The sequence below is a fragment of the Bradysia coprophila genome, unplaced genomic scaffold (genome assembly GCF_014529535.1).
Source record: "Bradysia coprophila strain Holo2 unplaced genomic scaffold, BU_Bcop_v1 contig_94, whole genome shotgun sequence".
Lineage (NCBI taxonomy): Eukaryota > Metazoa > Arthropoda > Insecta > Diptera > Sciaridae > Bradysia > Bradysia coprophila.
This window is the reverse complement of record NW_023504022.1, coordinates 6,083,209-6,108,082: the sequence shown is the minus strand read 5'-3', so window position 1 is coordinate 6,108,082 and position 24,874 is coordinate 6,083,209. Positions and strand designations below refer to the sequence as shown.

Sequence of the window (24,874 nt, the reverse complement as noted above, 5' to 3'; positions counted from 1 at the left end):
GTTTCCTTACCGCAAATAAATTTCCGGTTGATGCACAAGTTGTGATTGGGACATTTAAACTCACTGGCCGAACAATTCTTTTCCGTGCACGGCAATTCGTCGCTCATATCGAGACAATTGTACTCTCCATCACACTGTTGCACACCTGGAATGCAACGACCATCTCCACACCGAAACTCTGACATCGAACAATTCCGCATGATACACTTGTCATGCTCATCCGTTTTATCCGTACAATCATGATCGTAATCACATTCCCATCGACCCGGTATACACTGTCCACTGGCACATTTGAAGTACGATGGCGGACACTTATTGTCACCGTCCAGTGAACGACACGTATCGGATTCATCCTCTTTACCCGGGCAATCGTCTTCACCATCACAAACCCATGACATCGGAATACAACGTCCCGATTTGCACTGGAACTCCTTCTTTGTACAGTTTCTCTTATCGCAATTCATCTCGTCGCTTCCATCATCGCAGTCCCTGTCCTCATCACTACAGGAGAACGTTCAAAGTACAAATTTGGAAAATAGCATCACAAAAGGAGAACCTACCACACCCAGACTTTGGTGATACATTTTCCGTTTCCGCAACGGAATTTTTGTGGAGGACACGTTCTCTGTTCACAGTTCATTTCATCGTCTCCATTCGGACAGTCGGCTCTTCCATTACAGCGTTTCCAATCATCAATGCAATGGGCACTTTGATTGCTCGATGCACTGCATTTGAACTGTGAGTCCAGGCACACGAATTTCTCGCAATCGATTTCGTCGCTGCGATCGCCACAATTGTCGTTACCGTCACAAATCAAATTGGGACTGAAACATCAAACAAATTGTTGAAAATTAGAACCATTGAACCGATGGAATAGGGAAGTGAAGACGTTCACCTAATACATTTGCTGTTAGTGCATTGGTATTGACCCGGATGACAGACAAATGTTCGGCATGAGCTTGGCTCGTCGGATCCATCGCCACAATCGTCAGAACCCTGTTTGTCGAACAAAGGAAAATTACAAAATTTCTCAGCTTGAAATGCTCACAACACTTACATCACATCGCCAGTAGAATGGGATGCATTTGAATGTAGTCTCGCACACAAACTGAGCAGCTGTACAGTTAGCAATGCACGACCGGTTGTCGGTGTGCAGATAAAAGTGGTCAGGACACGCGCATTTGTAATACGGTGGATTCGGTGACAGTAAGCATAACGTTGAGCAATTGGAATTCTTGCAAGGATTAATATCCGGCTGAATTTGCCGGTACGGATGGTACACCCTGATGTCCATTGGCCTGTGGACGATCGTTTGTAACGACGTACAATTGTCCCCTCGATTCAAATGACAAGTGTCGATCCGTTTGGTCTCCCAATCGGTCCAGTAAACACGATCTTCCCACACAGCAATAGCGAAAATGTGATTCAAACCATGCTCTTGCCGGAGAAGGGTCTGTCGATTCTTTCCGTTGAAATCACTGACTTCGATCGAATCCGTTTGGGCATCGCCCCAATACAGTTCTTTCGTTTCGAAACTGATGGTCAACGCGTTCGGCCAACCGAGATTCTCGCTAACGATTATAGTCTGACCGGATCCATCCATGCCAGCTTTCCCAATATGTGGGTGCACACCCCAATCCGTCCAGTAGATGTATCGTTGGAATGGATCCAATGCAATGGCTCGGGGCTCTTGAAGATTTTCTTTTATCAAAATTCGACGGTACTTGCCATCCAGTTGAGACACCTCAATCGTGTCCAGGCCCTTATCGCACCAATACAAATTCTTAGCCACCCAGTCAACGGATAGACCATCGGGATTTTTGAGTCGTGTCTTGTGCAGATCGGCAACGGTACCATTTTGTTGCGGACACAATCTCTGAATTTTACTCATGGAAGATGTCACGTCCGACCAGTAATAGCATTTCGTTTCATAATCATAGTCCAACGCGACCGCATTCGATAAATTGTGAACCAAAAGACTGTTCTTTCCGTCTGCGTCCACCTCGTTGATGTAGTAGCGATTGGTGAAAATGAACTTTACTTTCACCTCCGACACTGACTTGCATGTGTGCCGATCTTTCAGTTCGTAGCCTTCGACACACGAACAGTGATAGTTTCCGCGAGTGTTCGTGCAAGTTTGACTGCACGGACGGTTGAGACATTCATCTATGTCTTCACATAGGTGTGGATCCCTGGGACTGACACGGAAACCTTTATAGCAAGCGCATTCGTAGCCTATGGGTCTGTCGGTGCAAATGTGTGCACAGATATTCTGGTTACACTCATTGATGTTGCACATGTTCTCGTCGCTAAAGTCACCACAGTCATTTTCGCCATTGCATACGATTGTGAGAGGAACACAGACACCGTTCGTACAACGATGGAATTTTCGTGGCGAACATAGCAACGTCGAATTGATGCACCTAACCGGATCCTCATCTGAGTTATCACCACAATCATCACTCAGGTTGCACATTTCGTCCGTTGGAATGCATCTTCCATTGTCGCACTCAAACTCCGATTCTTCGCATTTCGGCATCTGCATTATGGACGGATTGCATCCTTTGTACTCATCCGTACCGTCGCTACACTCTTCGCGTCCATCGCAGAAGAATCGAATGTCAATGCATTCACGATTCAAACAGGCAAACTGATCATCGCGACAGATGCTCGTCGACGTCGTACAATTCCTTTCGTCTTCACCATCGCTGCACTCGTTTTCTAAACGAAATATTTGAAACGTTAAGATGCATTTCAATGCTTTGTCTGTGCCGTGGATACGTACCTCCATCACAAACGAATTTTAAGGAAATGCAGCGCCCAGTTACCGAACATCGGAATTTATCGACGCCACATTCTGTGTTACCGCATTGTTCACCTTCGTCGGATCCATCCGCACAATCTTTGGTATTGTCGCACTGGAATATGTCCGGAATGCAGGTCGATCCGTCGAGACACGCGAACTGATGCGATTGACACGCTGCCGTTGTTTCGTTGTACGAACAATTCAATTCGTCTTCACCGCCCTCACAGTCCCGATCGTGGTCTGTCACCAAATCAAACATTAGGTTCGGTTTCCACTGAAACATCAGCTGACCTTAACTTACCACATAGCCAGAGCAAACTGAAGCATTGTCCATTGGCGCAAGCGAATTGATCTGCCGAACATGTTGTGTTGCCACAATTCGTTTCGTCCCAGTTGTCCCAACAGTCATTCTCGCCATCACACAGCCAATTTGGATGGTAGCATGCGGTCGTATGCTCACATTTCAATAACTTCGGACTCGTATCATTACAGACGTTTTCCATTCCGGTGCAATTCACTTCATCACTGGCATCCGGGCAGTCTGGGTCTGTGTGTACGTTTTTGATAAAAAAATTAAAAATTTTGTTTAAAAAGACCAAAGACCGTACCTCTGTCGCATCGATGTTTAAGCTCGACGCACTGTCCGCTTGAACACATAAAATGATCGTCACCACATTTCATAGACGTATCATCGGAGCCATCCATGCAAGTTTGATTAGCTGGAATACAGCGTCGGTTGTTGCACTCGATGAAATTTGCTGGACATACTCTAACATTACAATAGGCAATGTTTTCATCCGATCCATCCATACAATGCTTGATCCCATCTGTAATGGAACCCCACGGTCAACAAATAAATTCTTTTCCAATTTACCCCGAAGCCACCTACCGCATGTCATTTGGAATGGTATGCATTCATGTGATTTGCACAAAAATTGATCCGGACTACAGTCACCCGCTTGTATACAGGTTCTGCCATCGGACGCTAACTTTCCCTGTGTGCATTCGCATTTCACCTTACCATTGACGATGTTACAAACGTCCTCACAGCCACCATTCAAAGCACACTGACTCGCCGAACAGTCTTTTGTGGTATTCTGTACTGCGGTAATTCCCATCGGTCGGCCAATGTCTTTTCTCAGCCAGACAACATCGGCACCCGAATATTTATTGGCACGTAGCACGGCACTTAGAGCCCAATCGGTCCAATAGAGCATATCGCCGTAAACTGCCATTGCGAACGGATGTACCGGCATCGAATGTGTTAAAACGACTCGATTGCGGCCGTCGTAGTCAGCTCTTTCGATTTTGTCCAATCGAGCATCAGCCCAATATATTTTGTGGTTGTCGTAGTCAATGGTCAACGCATTCGGCATACGAATTTCCGTTTTGATGATGCTTTCCATTCCGTATCCCGATATATACGCTCGCTGGATCGACGCCGCATTCGAATTCCAGTTCGTCCAATAAACCATCGACAAACAAGGTTCCACTGCGATGCCGCGTGGCTTATCCTGACGACTCAGTTTGATGACCTGTCTGACCAGTTTCGTATTGTTGCCCAGATCAGTTCCAATCAATTTGAAATCAATTGCCCGAATCGATGAATCACTGTTTGTCGTCCAGAACAGCTGTTCGGTTAGAGCCTCGTATGCCAATCCCTCGACGGACAGTTGCTGGCTCACAATTGTTTTGTGATCTGTGCCGTTGAAAAACACCATGTTGATGGTGCTCGAATGAACGTCCGAATAAAATATCCTCCGACGTGCATAGTCGTAGCTCAAACCGATCGTATATTTGAGCAAAGTTTGATTCTGGATCCGTGCTATCGGTCCATTCAAATTCGTGTGATCGGTCAAATGGATGCTGTCGATGGACGTGATTCGGGAGTATATCAGGAACATATCGTATGGGTCGCACGTTTTACCATCCTTCGCTATCTGGCCATGAGAGCAGGCACACACGGGATGGGTTCCATTGAATAAGCAGAGCTCTTGACATCCACCGTTGTTCGTTGCACAAACGTTTGAACCATTTTGAATCTTCTGCGAGAAAATCTTTAAATCTTTGAGCGACGGACCCTCATTCTTTGTCAGCACTGTGAAGTCCGAGAGATTACTTGTCGGCGCCACTTTTATGCTACCCATCAGATGCGTGTTGTCTGCCCAATAAATCGTTTTGTTTATGACAGCAATGCCGACCGGATTGTTCAGACTGTGATTTAACATGACCATTTTACTGTTACCATCATAGTCGACTTTCATGATGGTAGCCGTTGTTGCTTCGCACCAGTAAACGGCCTGGTTGTTGATATCCAACACAAGGCTGGTGATGTGAGCAGTTTGATTGGCCAATATAAATAGTTGACTACCGTCCAACGATGTTCGTCCGATACGCTTGGCTCCAGCGTAAAACAATAATCCATTCAATGGATCAACGGCAACCAATGTAGGCTTTTCAATGTTCGATACCACCACATATTTTGACGATCCGTTCAGTCGAGCTACCTCGATGATATTCCGTTTCTCGTCGGCAATCTAAAATTGGTAAAACCAAAAAAAAACGAAAAGTGAAATTAGTGGAAAATGTGGTGTGAATTGTGCACTTACGTAGATGTTGTCTGCAGCCCAGTCGACAGCAATACCACCCGACCAATCGGATGATCCAGATTCTTGCTGCTCAAACTGACTCAGCAAAATTTTGCGATTCGTTCCATCACGTTTAATGCTGGACACGGTGCCTTTGTCGTTATCCGCCCAAAATATCAAATCTTTCTCGAAGTGGTAGTCAATCCATGAAGCTAGTGATATGCGTGGAATTGGACCGAGCACTTGTCCGGACAGTTGCAGTGTTTCGTTTAGCCGTAATCCTTTCAATTCGTGGCCGAGCGAGTACAGCAGCAGTTCCTTTTCGCCGATACAATTGTTGAGGTTCATCGGGTCGGCAATGTATCCGATGGCACACCGGCAAACGAACGACGACATCGACGTAGCAAAACACAAATGTTCACAATTGTTTTTGCTTCCACCGCAGGCATTCGTGCCGGTCTGAGCTTTTGGATGGTACATTTTAAGGTCTTTGACGGCAGCCGTAGTGTTCCGAAGCACCGTACTTTCTTTGCACTCGAATTTGTCGCACTTACGAATTGTGTTCAAATTCGATTCGGCGAAGTAGACACTTTCCTTGTACAGCGTTAGACTGGTTATAACGTACACCGAATCAGCCAGCAATTCATGAACAGTGGTTGTGGTCAAATCGACGTACATGATCGAGCCAATGTGTCCGTACACAAAGTACAATCGATTAATGGAATAGTCCATGGTCAGACTTTCGGCCGGATTTGTACAATTGATTAGAATCTCACGATTGGATCCGTCTAACGCAGACCGTTCAATCAGATACGTCTTGGTGAGGTCTTTCTTGTGCGACCAATACATTTTTCCTTGGACGGGATCGAGAACGATACTGAGCACAACCAGCAGATCCTTATGAATTTCCGTGACAAATTCACCTTTCAGGTTGCACGCCAGAATGATGGAATTGGCATTGCTTTCCGTTGAAACGTACATCTGAGGAAATGAAGTAAATTCTTTGATCAACTCACTGTTGTAGTACGACGCGCCGCCACTTACATTCAAACTGATCCAATCGACTGCAAAGCCGGACACATTTTCCAAATCCGTGTCCAAGATTGTGCTAATCAATCCATTCGATAATCCAGCCGTTCGAATTTCGCTCAACGTTACATCCGACCAATAGAGCCGTCCCTCGTCGATAACGAAATCAATCACATTCGGTCCCATTGCGTTCGCATGGGTTATGGTCGGAATGGCGTGATGATTCGGTTGTAAAATGTCTACACCTCGTATTTCCGTACCCATGATGAACAGCAGCACCTGCAATGATAATGGGATTGAGTGTGACGAGTAAGTGGAAAATCGGCCACGGCTTGTCTTACTTGTTCGTTCGGCACACAAGTCTTATTGTCCACATCCAGTCGCATAACATGAGGACATTCACATTTGTACGTTTGGTTGACGCTTAGTAGACATAGGTGCGAACAACCGCCATTGTTCGTGTTGCAAGGGTTCAGTCCATTGCGTGGTTGACGACTCGAGTGCAAAATTTGTATGCCAAACGGTTGCGTCAACGTTTTTTGTAGAATGGAAATGTCGGTGCCGTTCCATTTGTTCGCTCGTATCACTGAATTCGTACGCCAATCGGTCCAGTAAACGTGATTCTCGAACACCGATATACTAAATGGATGCGACAGCGTTTCTTGATCCCGTATGACCTACGATTGTAGACAATTTGCGGTAAATTAGGATCAATGAGAGTCAGGATCAGCACTTACCAAATGATGGTCACCGCCATCGTAATTGGTTGTGTGAATGGAATCGGAACGTGCGTCGATCCAGTAGACTCTCTTCATGGTGTAGTCCAGAGTTATCCCGTTGGGCCAGGCGCCTTGAACGCGATCGACTTGAATAATCGTTTTCCTGTACTCACCAGCCATTGAGCATCGTTCTATTCGTGGCTCATTCAAATCCCAGTCCGTCCAAAACAGAAGACCTTCCAATGGATCCAGGGATATGGCCCTTGGACTTGACATTTCACCAGCGATTAGTGTTCTGCGGAAACTGCCGTTGATTCGCGCTACTTCAATCTGATCCAGATTGCTGTCCACCCAGTAGATGCTTGAAAGTGAGCACACAGCGTTAAAGTAGGAAAATTTCATTTGAAAATCTGATTAACGTCACTCACTTCAATGCGATCCAATCCACTGCTAAGCCTTCAGCGGTAGACAGTCCCGACTGTACCACAGCCTCAACGTTACGGATAGCATCGCCGATCAGAGAACCACTGTTTCGAATATTGAATTGTTAAATTATAGAAGGACGAGATGTCGGTGGCGTGTCACTCACCGATATATTTTATCATCAATCACATCCGTCCAGAAAATCGTCACTGAATCGTTGGTGTAGAGGAAGTCCAGGGCGATGGTGTTTCTTAGAGCGGCAAAGAAATTTTTCACCGCCAACGTTTTCAAGTCCAGTCCCTTGATCTCTTGTCGGTTACTGAAGATGACGTACGGCGAATCGCCGAAGTCACTTTTACACGAAAACTGATCTAACTGGAGAGTGAAGTCGTCGTGACACCTGCATCTGTATCTTTTGCCAATCTGATCACATTCCTGGGAACATGTACCCCAAGTGCTGCATGCATGTTCTGAACTACATTGCAATTCGTCCGGTTTCAAAAACAAATGCAGCGGACACGAACAAACGAAACCTTCCGGCGAATTGTGGCAAAAGTGTGAACATTCGGAATTGTGGTCACAAATCTTTTCACTGCATCGATGTCCTTCGTCTGTACCGTCAGGACAGTCACTCGTACCGTCACACAACTGTTCCCTGTAATACAAAGTGTTGCAGTGCGACTGAAGCCATATAGCGGCACATTTACTTACACCCGAATACAGTGTCCAGTCGGTCGACACAACCGATCCGGATGCACACACTCATCAGTTTCATTAGACTGGGATCGTTGGGTTATCGTGGTACAATTGTGTTCATCTGATTTGTCGAAACAGTCGTCGACTCCATCGCATAGCAGTTTTATCGAGACGCATTCGATTTCGTTGTGACACTTAAATTCGCTGGCATAGCACTCAACGCCGATGTTGACTTTATGGTTGTCGGTCTGATTGTTCACTGCAGCGCAATCCTCTTCATCGTGTGCATCGAAACAATCAGCGATTCCGTCACAAAAGTGATCGTTGATGTTGATGCAACCCTGTGGATCGATTCGAGTGGAATTAGAATTCAAAAATTGTTGGTTCTTGTGATGGTTGTACAACCTTTGGATGGCAGAATGTTTCATCCGGTCGGCACTGATGGCTGCAGTTTTCCTCGTCGGAATTGTCTCTGGCAAAAGAGCAAAAACATTGACAACAATTGGAGGCAGCCGATTAAGCCAACAACTCACCCGCAATTATCCTGACCATCACACAATTGCGAATGTAGTACGCACACCTTGTTATCACATAGGAATTCAGCGCAATCGTCGCAATTTTCCAATTCGTCTGATTTATCTGCACAGTCGTAATGGTTATCACACACCCAAGTCTTCGGTATGCACTGCTTGGTTTCCCTGCATTGGAATTGATTCGGCGCACACACAACCGATCCGACCGATTTACATTGCTCGGGATGTTCGTCTGTACCATCGATACAGTTGGCGATGTCATCACAAACTTCCGTTTTACTGATGCAACGATCGTAGTCACACAGGAAACCATCGCAGGCATTTTCGGTTGCTTTACATTGCGGATTGTCTGGAACAATCAGAATTGCAATTGAGGAGGCCTATAGCAGCATTGTCAAAATCTTACCGGGAGGACAGTTGGATTGTGTAGCATTTATCTTAGACATACACATTGTTCCGCTTGCGTTCAAAATCATTCCGTTGCCACACGCACAAACGCATCCTTCTGGTGTTATTAGCAGTAGTCCAGGACAGGTCTTATTGTGACAGTCATTCGTTCCCGTTTGCTTCAAGTTATCGAACACTTTGATGTCGGTCACGGTGTCCTTCTCAAAGCCCAATGTCTCAACAAGCCTAAAATCGAATTGTTTGTTACACGAACTCGCGACTGTTTTCAATTGATTTACTTGGGATCAACTTGGTCTCCCGTTGAATTGATGTGAATTCTAGAGATGTTCGCCACCATGTCGTCCGTCCAAAAAATGTATTCGTTGTAGTAGGCAATGGAATATGGGAAGAATTCCGTTCCAGCTCCATTCATTAGAAGTACTTCTCTGTATGTGCCGTCCAAACCGATTCGTTCGATCAATGACGAACGTGGATCACACCAGTACAACTTCTTCTCCATGTAGTCGATTGTTAAACTTGATGGCCATTGCATCATACCATCTTTGCTGCCGTCAACTAACGTACCTCTGTGCGTTCCATCCATCCAAGCGTACATAATTGAACCATGTTCAGTCGGTGTTGACCACATAGACCAATACATCAGTCCAGATTTGGCATCCAAAACGATCGAACTAAAAGAGGGAAAGACATTGATGACGGTCCATTCAAAAGGGTACATCTTGTTCCATGTGATCTTACCCAGTGTTTTTAGAGTGTAGCAGGGTCTTTTGAATGCTCGAATTTGTCAGGCTCATGGCTTTGATCATGCTGGCCGAAGCCCAAAACAAGTTGTGACCCATCCAGTCGTAGGCAATTCCTTGACACTCATCCGTACTTCTGGCAACGATTTTCCTATCCGTTCCGTCGATTCGTTGACTTTCGACCACAAACTCTTTTGTCTTCGCATTGTTGTGACCGAAGTAGATCAACTGATCTTTCACATTATAATCTAAGTGCAATGGCCACCTAACATTCAAAATCGGAACGATTGCCTCTTGATTGCCACCGCCTGGTTGTGATTTCGTGGTCATTGCAATGCCTTTGATCATAGCTGGTTTTTGCTTAGCGTAAATTAGAAACGACGAATGATTGATCAATACGCAACGAGTCTTTGCTTGCAACCGGTACCTAGAAAAATTGAGCAAATTCTACGTAAAACCAACCCGAACATTCGGAAGGTATTTTTCCCTTACCCGCCAGAGCACATACACAACGCTGTTGCGATATTATTTTTCCAACTCGGAATGCACAAATGATCACAGCCACCGTTGTTTGTGCGGCACGGATGTGCAGTCTCCGGCTGCCGTTGACGATGAAAAACCAACAGATTTCTCGGACGACTTACATGTGGTACGGTAGTGTTTGCTATCAGATTGAATTTATCAAACTTAAATATGGCATTGGCCCGTGGTGCGTTACTGTTCGACGAAACAAAGACGGTATTTTCGAAGTAGGCAATCGAGTACAACGACCTCAAATGCACATAGTTTTCCAGCCGTTTGGCCATCGACCAACGATTCTGACCATTGTAATCCACTCGTTCCACAAAATCCATGTAAATGTCCACCCAGTAAATGTGTTCATTCGCCAAGTCCAATGTTAATCCAAGCGGGTAAACGATTTTCTTCGTCACCAGTGTGGTTCGATTCGTTCCGTCCATGTGCGTTCGCTCCAGGCTAGCCTGTTCCCATTTCGTGAAAAAGACGAAACCTTTTGTCGGATCGAGTACCATTGACTTGGGCTTGTGGACAAAGTTCTCGATGATAATGATGCAGTGTTGCATGGCCTTATTGCAAACAAATATGAGACCAAAGTCGGTGTTTAGGAAGTACCAATTCGTTGATATCCAATCGAGTCGCATTTCATCGACGGCTGAATTAAATTTTTAATTTAATTAGAGACGAGACGGAGTAATTAGTTAAGTGAAGTTTATATGTATGTATATGGTGACAGAGGGGATTTGTAATTTAACACCAAAGAACATTATAACGTGTTCGATATGCCGAAACAGATAGTACAGGTCCTTGTGTCGACAAAATGGCTCCGTGTGCCTTAAGTTCTTTAACATTTTTCCTTGTTCCATGTTGTTTGTTTTGACAAGTTGTGGAACAAAATTTTTTATCGGAAACAGGAAAATTGTTTTTCCAGACGGAAAAGCCTTTTTTATGAAAACCTTAAGAGTGATATCGCCAAATCTTCAGGTGATTGGGGAACAAGCGGTCTCCGATTTTAATGAGTGATAGCTCGTTGGATTCGTCTTTCAATTCTAGGAAACAAGTATCTTTCACTTTTTCTAAAAAAAAATTGTTTTCTGTGAAAAGCGTTCAAAAGTAAAGACATGTCAGGGAGTACCGAAAACAGTTTTTCGACAATAACTCAAGAAAAAATGTCGGCCTTGGAAAGACCTACAGGTAGAGTATACGCACTGGCTGGTGCGAGTACCTCCACGAGAGTTATGACTAAAAATGTAGTGAAGGTTCGGAGAGTCCGCCTTCTCTGCAGCTTCGATGTTCCACGAATCTGAGTATGGGGTGTTGTAGCTGGCCTCACAGAACTATCGTTCCACATATAAATGAACCCAGTGAACCCGGCAATGGGCCATGATTTCCAGAACAGAATACATTCTTCAAAAAGATTTTTTAGTTTTGGAGATATTCGACTTTAAGGTTCTCATATAAATGGCCATTTCCCTTTTTCCAGGAAAAAATTTTGTTCCACAACTTTTCGTGGCAAACGACATGCAACAAAGAAAACCTCTAATGAACATACGGTGCACGGAATAACACAAGTGCCTGCACTAAGTACACAAATCTTTAAAGTAAAACTAGTTTCATCACACTTAAAGTTCTATCATCGCATCACCATCGTTTCGATTTCCAGGAGAAATACGATTTGTTTTGAATGTTTTATGTCTCAAGGGAATTTCAGCCATTCAATTGTTTGTTTTCAATTCGAAATTCCATACTCTCGACGGGAATAATAATTTATGTAGACTTGTTCAAAGCACACCAGCAACGGCAACAACAACAACTAACATTTTCCGACGTTAATGAGTTCAATCGACAAAAACACAACAACGTACTTGAGAAGAAGAAAATGTTTTCGATTTTGTTTATTTTACGTAAATTCTGCAACCGAACAGAGATGGAGAGAGAGGAGAGAGAGAGAAACCATTAACATGTGTCTCAGTCAGCAAAACTGTTACAGCGAACGCAAAAAACCAATTTCAATTAAATAAATTCCCTACAGCATCCACTTACGTTATTAGATTACCTCAAATCAACCAGTCAGCAGAAACACCATTAATCCCGCACAAATACGAAGAAAAAGACAGCCAAAAAAAATCGAATAATCCCTAACTTATGTAACATGTAACTAGCACAACAAAACAACCCACAATATACAGCCCCCGTATTGCACTACACCTACATGTTAATGCTGAGAATATCTCCGGTTGAGGCATTTTCCATGATATTGATAAATCGTCAACATTGTGGCATCTGAAATCAACAGTTTCCACCGCACTGCTGCCATTTATCACACATGCCGTGCGATTTCTATGCCACATTTCCAGCGTAATCGGATTGTTTACCTAAAGGAGAAAATAAGAAAGAAGAAAAAATTTGAGCGAAAAAAATTATCTAAGCAAAAACGATGGAAACGATTAACGTCCCACTGGGTATGTTATGCTTTTCTTTTGTTTACAACGTTATATATCATCTTTACGTGGTGTACGCGAACATCAAAGATGCAGTCACTTTAGCAGAGTTTAAGTGTTAAAAACATGTGGTCGGGTAATGATTACGAAAATTGAGAAAAACAAATTCGACCAAAGAAAAACCGAACTTAATTACCAACACGAAATTAGGTGAGAATATCTTTGCGGCTTATTTTTAACAGAATAGCGACATTGCTTCATTAACAAAACAATGTTCAGTCGTGACTCTACCTACGACGAAACTCGTTAGTTTCGGTAGCATCATAAACAGAACAACAAATTAAGAGTGATATCGCCAAAACATCGAACAAAATCAGACATTTTGGGACAAGGGGTCACAGATATTATTGACTTATTCGATTCGTTGAACTTTTGCGAGTAAAACGTAGTACTACGTTTGGTAAACGTTATTTTGTTGTCGACACTCGAGGTCATGAAGTAAGGGTCTGCCAAAAGGGGCCCAAAATAGTTGTCTCCCAATTAAATCGAGTAAAACAATGCTGGGAAAAAACTTTTTTAGCTAGCCTTGTAGGCATTGAAGAGACGCACATTTTGAGTATACACACCACCAGGTCCATGTTGACCTGTTGGTGATATCAATCATTTTAGGTGAAAAATAGCTGATTGTCCCAAGTCCCTGACCGGCTGCAGTGACATAAGTCCGAGACATGGTATGTATGGTGAGAGAGCCTAGCCTCTGTAGTACCATAACATGTAAAAACATCCTTGGATAAGTTTTACTGCAAAGAGTTGGAGCGATTTTAGCGGCAGTCCACCCCAAGTCGACGAAATTTTATCGCTTTCTTTCGTTTGTTTTTCGCTTTTTTGAGGTTTTTTGAGCGGCTATTTATTATTTATTGCTGATAAGAGTAAGATTAACTTAAATAAAGAGTTTTTCGATGTATTCACGTTGTTCTTATACTCTTGGAACCCAAATTTCGATCTATTTCGACTATTTTCTATAAAAAAGTGGGGTATGAAGCATTTTTGGACGTTTTATGTGGCTAAAAGACTTGGGGTGGACATCTGCTAAAGTCCAACCCTTTGCAGTGAAACTTACCCAAGGATGTTTTTACATGTTGTGGTACACCAGAGGCTAGGCTCTCTTACCATACATACCATGTCTCGGACTTATGTCAATGCAGCCGGTCAGGGTCTTGGGAAAATCACCTATTTTTTCACCTAAAATGATTGATATCACCAACAGGTCAACATGGACCTGGTGGTGTGTATACTCAAAATGTGCGTCTCTTCAAGGCCTACAAGCCTAGCTAAAAAAGTTTTTTCCCAGCGTTGTTTTACTCGACTAATCGCGAGAAAACGATTTCGGGCCCCTTTTGCCAGACCTTCATGACCTCAAGCGTCGACAGCAAAATATATGACACCAAACGTAGTACAACGTTTTACTCGCAACAGTTCAACGAATCGAATGAGCTATAAGTCAATAATATCCGTGACCCCTTGTCCCAAAGTTGTTCGAAGATTTCGCGATATCACTCTTAATCACTGATGCTGTACGTTCTACAGAACAGAGTCGTCTGTCAATTACAGGGCTTATTATTCGGAGTTTCTTTTGGAATGCTGGGAATATTAGGAATTTCTTAAATTTATGAATTTTAAAGAAATTTAAGAATTTTTGTGAATTCTAAAGAACTTTTAGCAATTTTCAGGAATTTGAAGGATTTTTTTAGGAATTTCAAAGAATTTTAGGAAATTGTCAAAAACACAGGAACTTTTAAAGTTTTAAGTTAAAAGTTGTTAAAGTTCGCGAATTAATTCTTGAAAATTTTCAAATTTAAAATTATTCAGAACTGAAATTCCGAATAATAAGCCCTGGTCCATTACTATCCACTGAATGGTTACTTGATTGAGTTTTCAAATTTTTATTTTTTTTATTTAAATCAAACAGTCAATCTTAAGCAACAGCATGGGGGCCAAATTTATATAAGACTTACGTAAGCTGACGTTAAATTCAACGAATCCGTAGTCAATGTTCGTTGTACACCAGATTGGGTTAAAAAGACCAGTGATAGCGGCTCCTCTTTCGGCACTACATTAAATAGGATACGAAAGGTTAAATGGTTTTCTAAATACGCTACGCAAGTGCAGAGCATACCGTTAATTCCAAAACACCTGTTGTTGCTTTTCGTGTACCCAGTAACACACGAACATTCGTACGAATTCGGCGTATTTTTGCATATTTGATCACAGGTTGACTCAAATTGGCATTCGTTGAAATCTAACAAAGATGGAATTGCTGCTTACACTCAATAACGTCAGTAGACCAGATGCATTTTACAAACCTTGACATTGAGTTCCGTTGACCGGTTCTTGTCCAGCGGGACAGTAACATTTTGGGCCGCCCGGCGTCACCTTACAATTATAGGAACATTTCAATTCGGCACATATAGCACCAGCTTTTGGATCGTCTAAATAGAAGAATAGAAGAATTTTTCAGTTTATGCCGTCCTCCGAGCATCAAACTATCAATGGTCACGATTTTACTCACTACAAATGTGATGCAGTTCATCATTGACGCAATCGATTTTCTTGTCACAAAATTTCTCCGTATCGATGCACAAGGACCGTTCACATTCGCTTTGGTTTGGCAGACATGGTTCGGCTGGATGGCAACTATTTTCATCCGACTAAATGCAAACGATTCAATTGTATCACCTGCCAGCTAATTAAAACATTTAAACACATACCCTGTCCCTTCCACCGCAATCCAATTCACCGTCGCACACCCAGTCATTTGGTATGCATTTCTGCGTCACTTTGCACTGAAATTGGCCCTCATTGCACGATTTCAATTTCATACATTCGTCTGGTTCGTCAGATCGATCATCACAGTCTATTTTTGTATCACATTTCCAATTGTTTGGTATGCATTGGCCATTGTTACACCGAAATTGGTTGGGAGAACAGGTAATATCTGAAAATATTTTATTTTTTTCGGTGAACTATTGAGATGGCAAGCAGAATTATGATATGTGTGGGCGAAGTAAACCTATTGTAAATAGTAAGACGACACCAACAATCCAACGAATCAAGTTACCTGAGATAAAGATGATTCTTTGAAATATACAGTCGGTGAATTTCAAATAAGTGATACATGTTGTTTCAGCTGTTTATCAGCTGATCCACTCATACAATGTAAATGCATGTGATCGAGTGGTAATGGGAAAACCGTTTAAAGACGTAAACCGTATTAGTGTTTCAGCTGACAAAGAGCTGAAACCAAATACTTCAAAATCGCCGACTGTACATGAAAAATATCATCTCCCCAAACATCTGGGTACCATTGGTAACCAATGGTGCCATTCAACACAAAGAGTTTAACGTTCCCAAGTTCTAACACTAAACTCTCATCTCACTAACAACAAGCCAGTTATTGCGAGATGTATTAAACCAGAATTTACATAATGTTTCTTCACCGGATATCATGATCAAATTCATCAACCTTTGCATTCGCGTATGTGTAGATAAATTGGTCTCGCATCATATGCATACAAAAAAAACCGCCTAAGTGATTCAATTTACAAAAGAACGTTTTCTACTGTGATTCAGTCGTCTTTATCCAATCAGTGATGTGCGTCGCCATGCACTATGCATATATATATCAAACGTGGAATGGAACGGAAAGCAATCCACTGACTTTTCGACTAGTCAATAGTATTGCTATGAGGTTGGATATGGATGAATAAAATTCCGCATAATTGGTATGACGTTCAAAACCACTTTGATAATAAACTTAAATCGCACAAAAAAAACAGTGGCAAAAAATTCGCAATTTATTTATTTTTTAAATTAATTAAATTTCTATCAACAGCAAATGTTTGGGTTGACCTTTGTTGATCGTTCCCGTGAATGTTTTCTAATTTATTAATATCATTAAAGAGTCGTTTACTGGTGATCTACCAAATTATGCGCTTCAACTACATTTATTTTCCGATGGATAGCGTAATAAACGTTGTATACGCACGTAAAATACCCAGACATTTGCCCCCTAAATATCTTCTGTGGTTGGTATACAGTATTCGTTGGAATAATAGTCAACCGTGTTGTCGAGAGTGTTTTTTGTTTTTTATTTAAATTTGTTGATTTATAACATTACTCGGTGATACTGTGTATCTTAGGTTAAGGCGGTCGTTGTATCATTATGCATCGAACATCAAGTAAAAAAAAAGAAGAAAATTTTCAATTGACGAACGTTGGAAGATACTTACAAAAGCACAAATACAAACCAAACGTTTTGTAGCACTCGTAGTCTCTATTTGATATTGTGAATGAATTATTGACGGATCGTAATAAACGGCAGACAAAAAATTGAAAAAAGGAGATAAAAAATAGTAAAAATGGAGTTTATCTCGAAAAATGGAGATAAATAATTAAAAAATGCCGATAAATTAACTAAAACTTGAGATTAAATAACAAGGAACGGAGATAAAAAATTAACAAATGGAGATAATTTTATTGAAAACGGAGTTATAGTATCTCCGTTTTTAAATTTTTAATCTCTGATGTTATCTCCTTTTCTGAAATTATTATCTTCACTTTTTAATTTATTTTATCTACATTCCATACATTTCTTATCTCCATTTCTAGTTAATATCTCCAAAACTCATTTTATTATCTCCGAAATTAGATTTTATTATCTCCAATTTTCTATGGAATTTATCTCCATTTTGGAGTTTCATATCTCCACATAACACTTTTTTATCTCCACTTATATCTCCTTTTTTATATTTTTTATCAACCGAAATATTACTATCGATTATTGACCATGTTCCAACGTATAAGAAGAATCCCAACTCACATTCAAAAATCAGTTTCAGAACTTGCGGAGGAATATCGATCTCGTTTCTCGGTATCTGATGCTAAACAATACTCTAGAACAAAATTTACTTCTGAGTAAGTCGGGCAACCCAATCGAAAATGTATGTGTTGCTATGCGTTTCCATGCGTTTCCATTCGTTTTCATGTAAACTTTGATTGGGTTGTGCGACTCAGAAACGATTCATCTGGTAGACATTAGTGGAGGTTCATCATATCATAGAAGAATTGTTACCAGTCTGACTAACAGGTGAAAAGGGCATTGAGATAATGCCGTATACCAGTTACAGGGAAAGTTTTTTTTAATGTGGTTGCCAGAAAAGCAAGCCTTTGCCTCTTTGCCTTTTCTAGGCCCTACTGGCATTGTTGAAGTAATTCTCATTCGGGGCTCATGCGAAAAAAGAGGCCACAACATTTCCCAATGTAAAGTCTAAAACTTTGCTGAATGCATGCCCATATGCATGTAGAGAAGTTAAATTGTAAATCGGTTACGATGCAAACGATACTTTACGAGCTATTCACATTGCTCATCCTTCCGACATTAATTGACTCTAATTAACATTATCGAGTCTCGGTGATATCTCACTTTCAATTGACGAGACGAAATCAAGTTTAATAAAATTCGTTTTTATTGCATTATGTCGCAGTACATCGACAAAAACAATTAATTGCAATCAATTCACAAAATGCATTTCGTAGCAGTTCAGACATGAGGCGAGTTGACATCTCTGAAAAATGTACGTTAAAAGCAACAATGAATTTACGTAGGAATATCAGAGCCAATTTTTGTTACTGCAATTACTCACAGTAACAATATGGCACGTCGTTTCAGGTTTAATTGCATAAACAGATTTTCGTCATCACTTCGTTTACATATTATGCGAGGCAGATAATTGCTTATCAATTGAATTCATTTCAAATGCAGTAAACAAGGGCAGGTTTAGGTTGTCGCCGATGAAATGAAAAAGGTCTAAGACTTCTAGTCGTGTTTCCATTTGAATGGGCTGGCTTCTTAGAGCGATCCATGCACGATGTGAACACTTTATAAGGAATCGTTTAATAAAATGACTGCAGAACGAAATAATGCGATTGGACAACGTGACGAATTGAATCAGATATTACACAAACGAATAGAAATAATGTGTAATAAGGATACGTGGAAACATTGGGACACATTCAACAATGAACAATTCAAAATATGCGAAGATTGTAACAGGATAAACGATCTAGAACATAAACATGGTGCTAACTGTTGAAATCCATTGTCATATAGCAAGTCGGTAATATAGTAGACTACATTGGATGCTGCAAAAGTAATTCATTAAATTTTCAGTACTGTCCTTGCGACAAGAAGTGTAGAGTTTGTTTGTCCGAGCCGAAGCGGAGATATACAATTACACGTGTCGAAAAACAGTTAGCGAAGCAAGTTGCTCCAAAATAACACGAGTGAGCTAGCGAGTATCACAAAGTTGTTACCCCATGTAATGAATTACGTATCCAATGTATTCGGTTTTACTGCCTACCACATGCGAAAGTTGAATATTCCACATGTAATCGATCATTTTCGCAGGGTGCAAATTGCTGTGTGATGTTCAACTTTTGCATGGGACATTGGGACAGGCAGTAAAACTTTATTTTGAGACGAAACTAAATCGATCTTTTTAAGAGCAATGGACCTTTTACGAATTTCTCTGAACCAAAATCTTAAAAAGTTAAAAGTAAGCAAGAATGTGCTACTTTTAAAGGAAAAATTGGATTGTGAGTCATAATTTAACCCACTTGAAGAAACATGGGCAGATTACATAAATTTACACAATCTGCAAAGGTTTCTCCAAGTGGGATACGTTATCACCAACAAACCAATTTTCCCTTTAAAAGTAACACATTTCTGCGTGCTGTATTGGTTTCACTTAAAAAACATAGCTAACGCCGACCCGTACGAAACACCTGTTCGTATCAAAAGCCTTTAATGTAAAACTCTTCATTTCTCTTACTTCAATCTCTTGTCTGATGAAAAGCTATTCGCCCTTTAAAATCACTTACATTATCTTTCTTTGCCTTGTTATCATATACAAATAAATTGCCGGAGGCAATATAGACAGCCCCGTACGAAGTCAAATTTCATAAATTCCTATTTAAACAGCTATATACCGCTATATTTACCTATATTTCACTGTAAATAAACATTTCACAGAGGAATATGCTATTATATAGCTCTATATGCCTGTATATAGCTCAATATAGCTGTATATAGGTATATATAGATGTCCATATATGGAATGCCTGAAACACCCCACACACATAACAAATTATTTCCATGTTAACAGAAACTCTCTAAGTACCATTTTTCCCAATATATATCACTTTTATTAAAATCCAATATGGCCACCGGCAGCCATTTTGTTAGGAGACCGGAAATTTTACCGACGCTTTACATTCGTTAATACCTTTCAAACAAAAAAAATTCATGAAATTCGGTCAAAATTTACTCGAGATATTGACAAAATACTCCACGTTCACTGTACGGCCGAGTAGCCAGATAAGAGCTCACTCCAAGAGACCTAGCTCACGCTCCGGTGAACATAATTTCAAAAACTTTTTTTTCCCTGATTGGTACAGTCAATGCCTATCTAATAAAGCTAAAACAGACGAAATATGTTGAAATGTGGCCGACCTACAAGCAAAAACTGCTTGCCGCCCTGTGCCTGGTTCACACCAAGGGGTCTAACTCACGAGTCGGTCATCCGATTTCCATAAACTTTTTTTTGTCGATCGGTATTGTAAAAACCTTTCATTTGACGTATCACTGACAAGTGTAGTGCTTAAATGTTTGGAGATATCGTCGAAAAACACTTAGGCACTTATTGGGCCCCAGCTCCGGAGAGGTCGATCCGAAATCACCCATCTTCGAACTTAGCCTGTCTTTTGATAATACCAAACGGGAAAAAAAAGAATTTTAGAAATCGGATGTGTTTTTATTTAGATGGATTTTGCTTTATTAGATAGGTATTGACCGTACCAATCAGGGAAAAAAAAGTTTATGAAATTCGATTCACCGGAGCGTGAGCTAGGTCTCTTGGAGTGAGCTTATATGTGGCTACTCGGCCGTACAGTGAACGTGGTGTTTTTTGTTAATGTATCGAGTAAACTTTGACCGAATTTCATGATTTTTTTTTGTTTGAAAGGTACTAACGAATGTAAAGCAGCCGTACTACTTTCCACCTCCTAACAAAATGGCCGTCGGCCGCCATTTTGGATTTTTGTAAAAACAATATAAATCGGTGAAAATAATTCTTACAAAGTTATTGATCAGTGGGAAGTGATTGGTTGTGTGTGTGTGGTGTTTCAAGGATCCCAAATATGGATATCTATATATAGTATATTGAGCTATATAACGGTATAGATAGTTATTTTGAGCTATATACTAGCATATTTATCAGTAAATTGTTTATTTATAGGTAAATATAGGTTAATATAGGACTGAGGAAATTGTAGGTCAATTTGAAATTTGTGTTACGTTTGAAAGGAACATCGTACGGGGCTTCGTAATTGCGCTATGCGCAATTTTTAAGACGTACAAATTTCATAAGAATTTTACTTTACCGACGCACAGTGTTCCAAAACGTTACTGCCACATTCATAAATCTATTTTTGACATCAGTACGTCACTTTGTGACCCCTTTATGTCCGGAATTACCCTACAGTAACAGTAGACTTTCGAAAAACCAAGAAAAAATTTTGTTGGTTTTTTGGGTTTTGGAGCCCATTTTCCCCGTGAGGGGTTTGTAAATTTTCCATGTTAAATATAAAAATCCTAAGGACGTTGCAACTTGCATTGAGACACCTCAAGCATACTCCTTATGGTATTTTCTATGTTCCCCTGCCTCGCGCCTTCACTTACTGCTGCAGAAATGTTAGAGACAACGATTTTATTTCATGAGGCTTTTTTGAATTTTTTTGGTTATTGATGAAAATGTGGAATAAGAGATCTGTTTTACAGCGATTGGTGAGCAGGTAGGTTCGGGAACATAGAAAATACCATAAGGAGTATGCTTGAGGTGTCTCAATGCAAGTTGCAACGTCCTTAGGATTTTTATATTTAACATGGAAAATTTACAAACCCCCCACGGGGAAAATGGGCTCCAAAACCCAAAAAACCAACAAAATTTTTTCTTGGTTTTTCGAAAGTCTACTGTTACTGTAGGGTAATTCCGGACATAAAGGGGTCGCAAAGTGACGTACTGATGTCAAAAATAGATTTATGAATGTGGCAGTAACGTTTTGGAACACTGTGCGACGTTTACGGGAAGAGTAGGGCTACGGACGAGCTAGGGTCACGTGCGCAATAGATGTACGGGTTCGTACGGGGCTCAGTCGCAGCAAACGCTCCGACTGTTCTGACGGCTCGTTTTTTCACTGATTTGGCATCTCTAGACAACCACAATAGGTTTCCCCTTAATCAGGGAGTCCAATTCGACGTGTTACAAACGTATGCGTAAACCTATAAGACCCCAGTACTTCGTACGGGTCTAAAAAAAGATTTTGATTAAGAGAAATCATCCAAAAACGAATATTTTCCCGCCTACATGAAGGCTACAAATTTGCAAATTTGCTCTTAAAATATATTGAACCTGAGCTGAAAGCCGAATACCTAGAACCACGTCGCAAATCAAATTACCCTTTCAGAAACGGCAAGCGTAACAATAGTTACGTAACGATTGAATCTGTTACCTCTTTTGTTGAGCGCATCGCTACGCGTTTTGGTATGAAATTTATTACTTCATTTGTTTTGACATACATTTTGGCTGTATTGAGTGATCCGGTTGTAAACTCTTTTACTTTTGTCATTGCTGATAAAGAGGGGCCAACTTTAGTTATGCTCATGGGGGGAAAGATAATTTTTCTGAATAATTTCAGAAATCTGTTCTGTGAGCTACTCCTTAATGATATATTAAAACTGTCCTTTAGTTTCCTCACGCCGACGCCGCTTAATCGGCGCTACTGTACAAGAATCAATTGGACTTTGCGAGGTGGAAGGTCGGTGTCAATTGATCAAGGTTATAATGTATGTACATAGTGCGTACAACACACGTAACTAGTAAAAAACAACATTTTATCCGCAGTAGAACCGAAAATATGCAACTTACTACGCCACACTTTTCATGTTTTTAATCAATTTCCTACAAGAACACTGTTAGCCACACAAAATTTCGATTACATTTCATGAATTATACATCCACTTAAAATTTGTATTTCCAAGTAGAAATTACCATTAATTAAGTGTAAATGTGAGTAGTTATCATAACGTGTATTGAACTTGAACGAGCGCACAAGTTTTTCAGAAATCCATCGAATACAATTTTCTCAAGTAAAAACCTGTTTATCATTCGATAACCACTCTGCAGTTCGATTTATCGAACAATTTGCAATGTAGAAAAAAGAAAAGAAAACGAAAACACAACGAGAGCGAAAAAAAAACCTTTAAGATCGACGCGATAATGGGACGACAGACTATTGTTATTGGATATCAAAATTGGCAGAAAAAAATTTGTGTTTTCAGCGATGTGAAACGAAAGGAAGTTGGGTACGAGTACTAAGAGAAGAGTTACAAGTTTATAATGTTCGGACATGGGTAAGAAATGAAATGAATGTCGCAATTTATTAAGGTTGATTGGCAATGTATGTATATTCTCTGGTGAATTCAGTGTCAGAGCGATGAACTAGAAACAGTGATATAAATGTGTTTCGTTGATGTGATGATTCTACATGCACACGTCCACTCCTAGTTCAACAAATCAACATCAAAATGTCATATAAACTGACTAAATCGGTCAATTTATCTTCGTTCTTAATGTGACCCAGTCCGTAACATTATAAGTATCTCGTACAGTCATTTTGAAGTGTAGACGCCAAGCTATACATTTAAAAAAAAACCGGCCGAAATTGCAATAAAACCATAAAAACAAATAAACAAACAAATAAGTCACCGGTTTCAACTAGAAGGTATTTTCATTATGACTGCAAACATGAATGTTATTTGAGTTGGTTCAATGTTTATTTTAAAACATCGAGGAATTTCATTTATGAGAATACGACGAAGAAAATAAATATAAAAATTGAACGACCTTGAACCAGAGATACGTATGTTTTTTTGCATACATACAATTTGTGTGATAATCGATGTTGCCGATCGAATTATGTATAAACAGATTGTGATGTTTTGTAGCGACGACAATGTGCTGTGAATTAATGTCGCTTTTTTCTTCCGATTGGAAAAATGTCACGACATACAGGCGCTTCACTTTTCACTTCAAGATTTTTTTTATGGTCGAAGTTTGACTGACTAGTTAAAAACGCTGTTCGCCCATTGTGCGAATAGCCACTTTATGTTACTTTGGCTATTCGCGCGTACTTTGGCTATTCGCAAACACTGTGGCTATTCGTACACACTGTGGCTATTCGCATATAGTTTGCACATATTCGAAGATTGTTGATTGAAATGCCATTATGAGGATTAAATTCGTTACATGAGCTTAGTATATAGGCTTCAACAACACGTTCGGTACAATTGTGTAACTCTATAGCCGAATGGCTCCTATAGTCGCTGCTTTGTGTTCAAAACATTTTGGTGTCGGGGGTTCGATTTCTGGTCAATGCAAGATTTTTATTTATACAAATTTAGCCTTCGTTGAAGGTAATAGGTTCTTTAGCGTGCGAAAAGTTCATATTGTACTGTGTCCGGGAATGCAGTGAAATAAATACCTTCAAAACGACATTAAATGGATGCATGGAAAGGTGATGATTATGGACCGGAATTGCGAAAAAGTATAAATATTCATGTAACTCTGAAACACCAGCAGTCCCAGTGACTTAATCATACAAATTTAGAAAGTATTTGGTTCGATCCTAGTGAACTCATCCCTTTACAAATGTTGTAGGAAAGGTCTTTGGCTTGATCTATTGAATTTGTCCTGATACAAATTGTGTAAGGAAGGACTTTGGTTCTATCTTATTGAATTTAGTAAATTTCACGAAATACCACCATAAACGACTGTCATAGGCAGCATGTATTTTTTTCA

The 24,874-nt window shown here is 40.6% G+C and overlaps 1 protein-coding gene across 2 annotated transcripts in view; it reads right to left on the bottom strand.

The window, feature by feature from the left end:
- LOC119085129 (prolow-density lipoprotein receptor-related protein 1) overlaps positions 1 to 24,874 on the bottom strand; it is a 47,075-nt gene that overhangs the window by 7,532 nt on the left and 14,669 nt on the right. Inside the window, exons 2-28 of one of the 2 annotated variants that reach the window (XM_037195401.1) lie at positions 15,668 to 15,894; positions 15,469 to 15,607; positions 15,263 to 15,388; positions 15,076 to 15,198; positions 14,915 to 15,009; positions 12,671 to 12,833; positions 10,435 to 11,113; positions 9,941 to 10,369; positions 9,481 to 9,873; positions 9,201 to 9,427; positions 8,795 to 9,143; positions 8,667 to 8,733; positions 8,277 to 8,602; positions 7,732 to 8,220; positions 7,571 to 7,669; positions 7,161 to 7,503; positions 6,765 to 7,100; positions 6,439 to 6,702; positions 5,416 to 6,375; positions 3,696 to 5,343; positions 3,415 to 3,633; positions 3,108 to 3,353; positions 2,786 to 3,046; positions 1,058 to 2,721; positions 896 to 996; positions 561 to 824; positions 11 to 501 (exon numbers count right to left, since the gene is read on the bottom strand). In XM_037195401.1, coding sequence (XP_037051296.1) covers positions 11 to 501; positions 561 to 824; positions 896 to 996; positions 1,058 to 2,721; positions 2,786 to 3,046; positions 3,108 to 3,353; positions 3,415 to 3,633; positions 3,696 to 5,343; positions 5,416 to 6,375; positions 6,439 to 6,702; positions 6,765 to 7,100; positions 7,161 to 7,503; positions 7,571 to 7,669; positions 7,732 to 8,220; positions 8,277 to 8,602; positions 8,667 to 8,733; positions 8,795 to 9,143; positions 9,201 to 9,427; positions 9,481 to 9,873; positions 9,941 to 10,369; positions 10,435 to 11,113; positions 12,671 to 12,833; positions 14,915 to 15,009; positions 15,076 to 15,198; positions 15,263 to 15,388; positions 15,469 to 15,607; positions 15,668 to 15,894 — 10,728 coding nt within the window. Of the gene's footprint in view, positions 1 to 10; positions 502 to 560; positions 825 to 895; positions 997 to 1,057; positions 2,722 to 2,785; positions 3,047 to 3,107; positions 3,354 to 3,414; positions 3,634 to 3,695; positions 5,344 to 5,415; positions 6,376 to 6,438; positions 6,707 to 6,764; positions 7,101 to 7,160; positions 7,504 to 7,570; positions 7,670 to 7,731; positions 8,221 to 8,276; positions 8,603 to 8,666; positions 8,734 to 8,794; positions 9,144 to 9,200; positions 9,428 to 9,480; positions 9,874 to 9,940; positions 10,370 to 10,434; positions 11,114 to 12,670; positions 12,834 to 14,914; positions 15,010 to 15,075; positions 15,199 to 15,262; positions 15,389 to 15,468; positions 15,608 to 15,667; positions 15,895 to 24,874 lie in introns of both variants that reach the window. The other variant, XM_037195399.1, reaches the window with a different exon arrangement.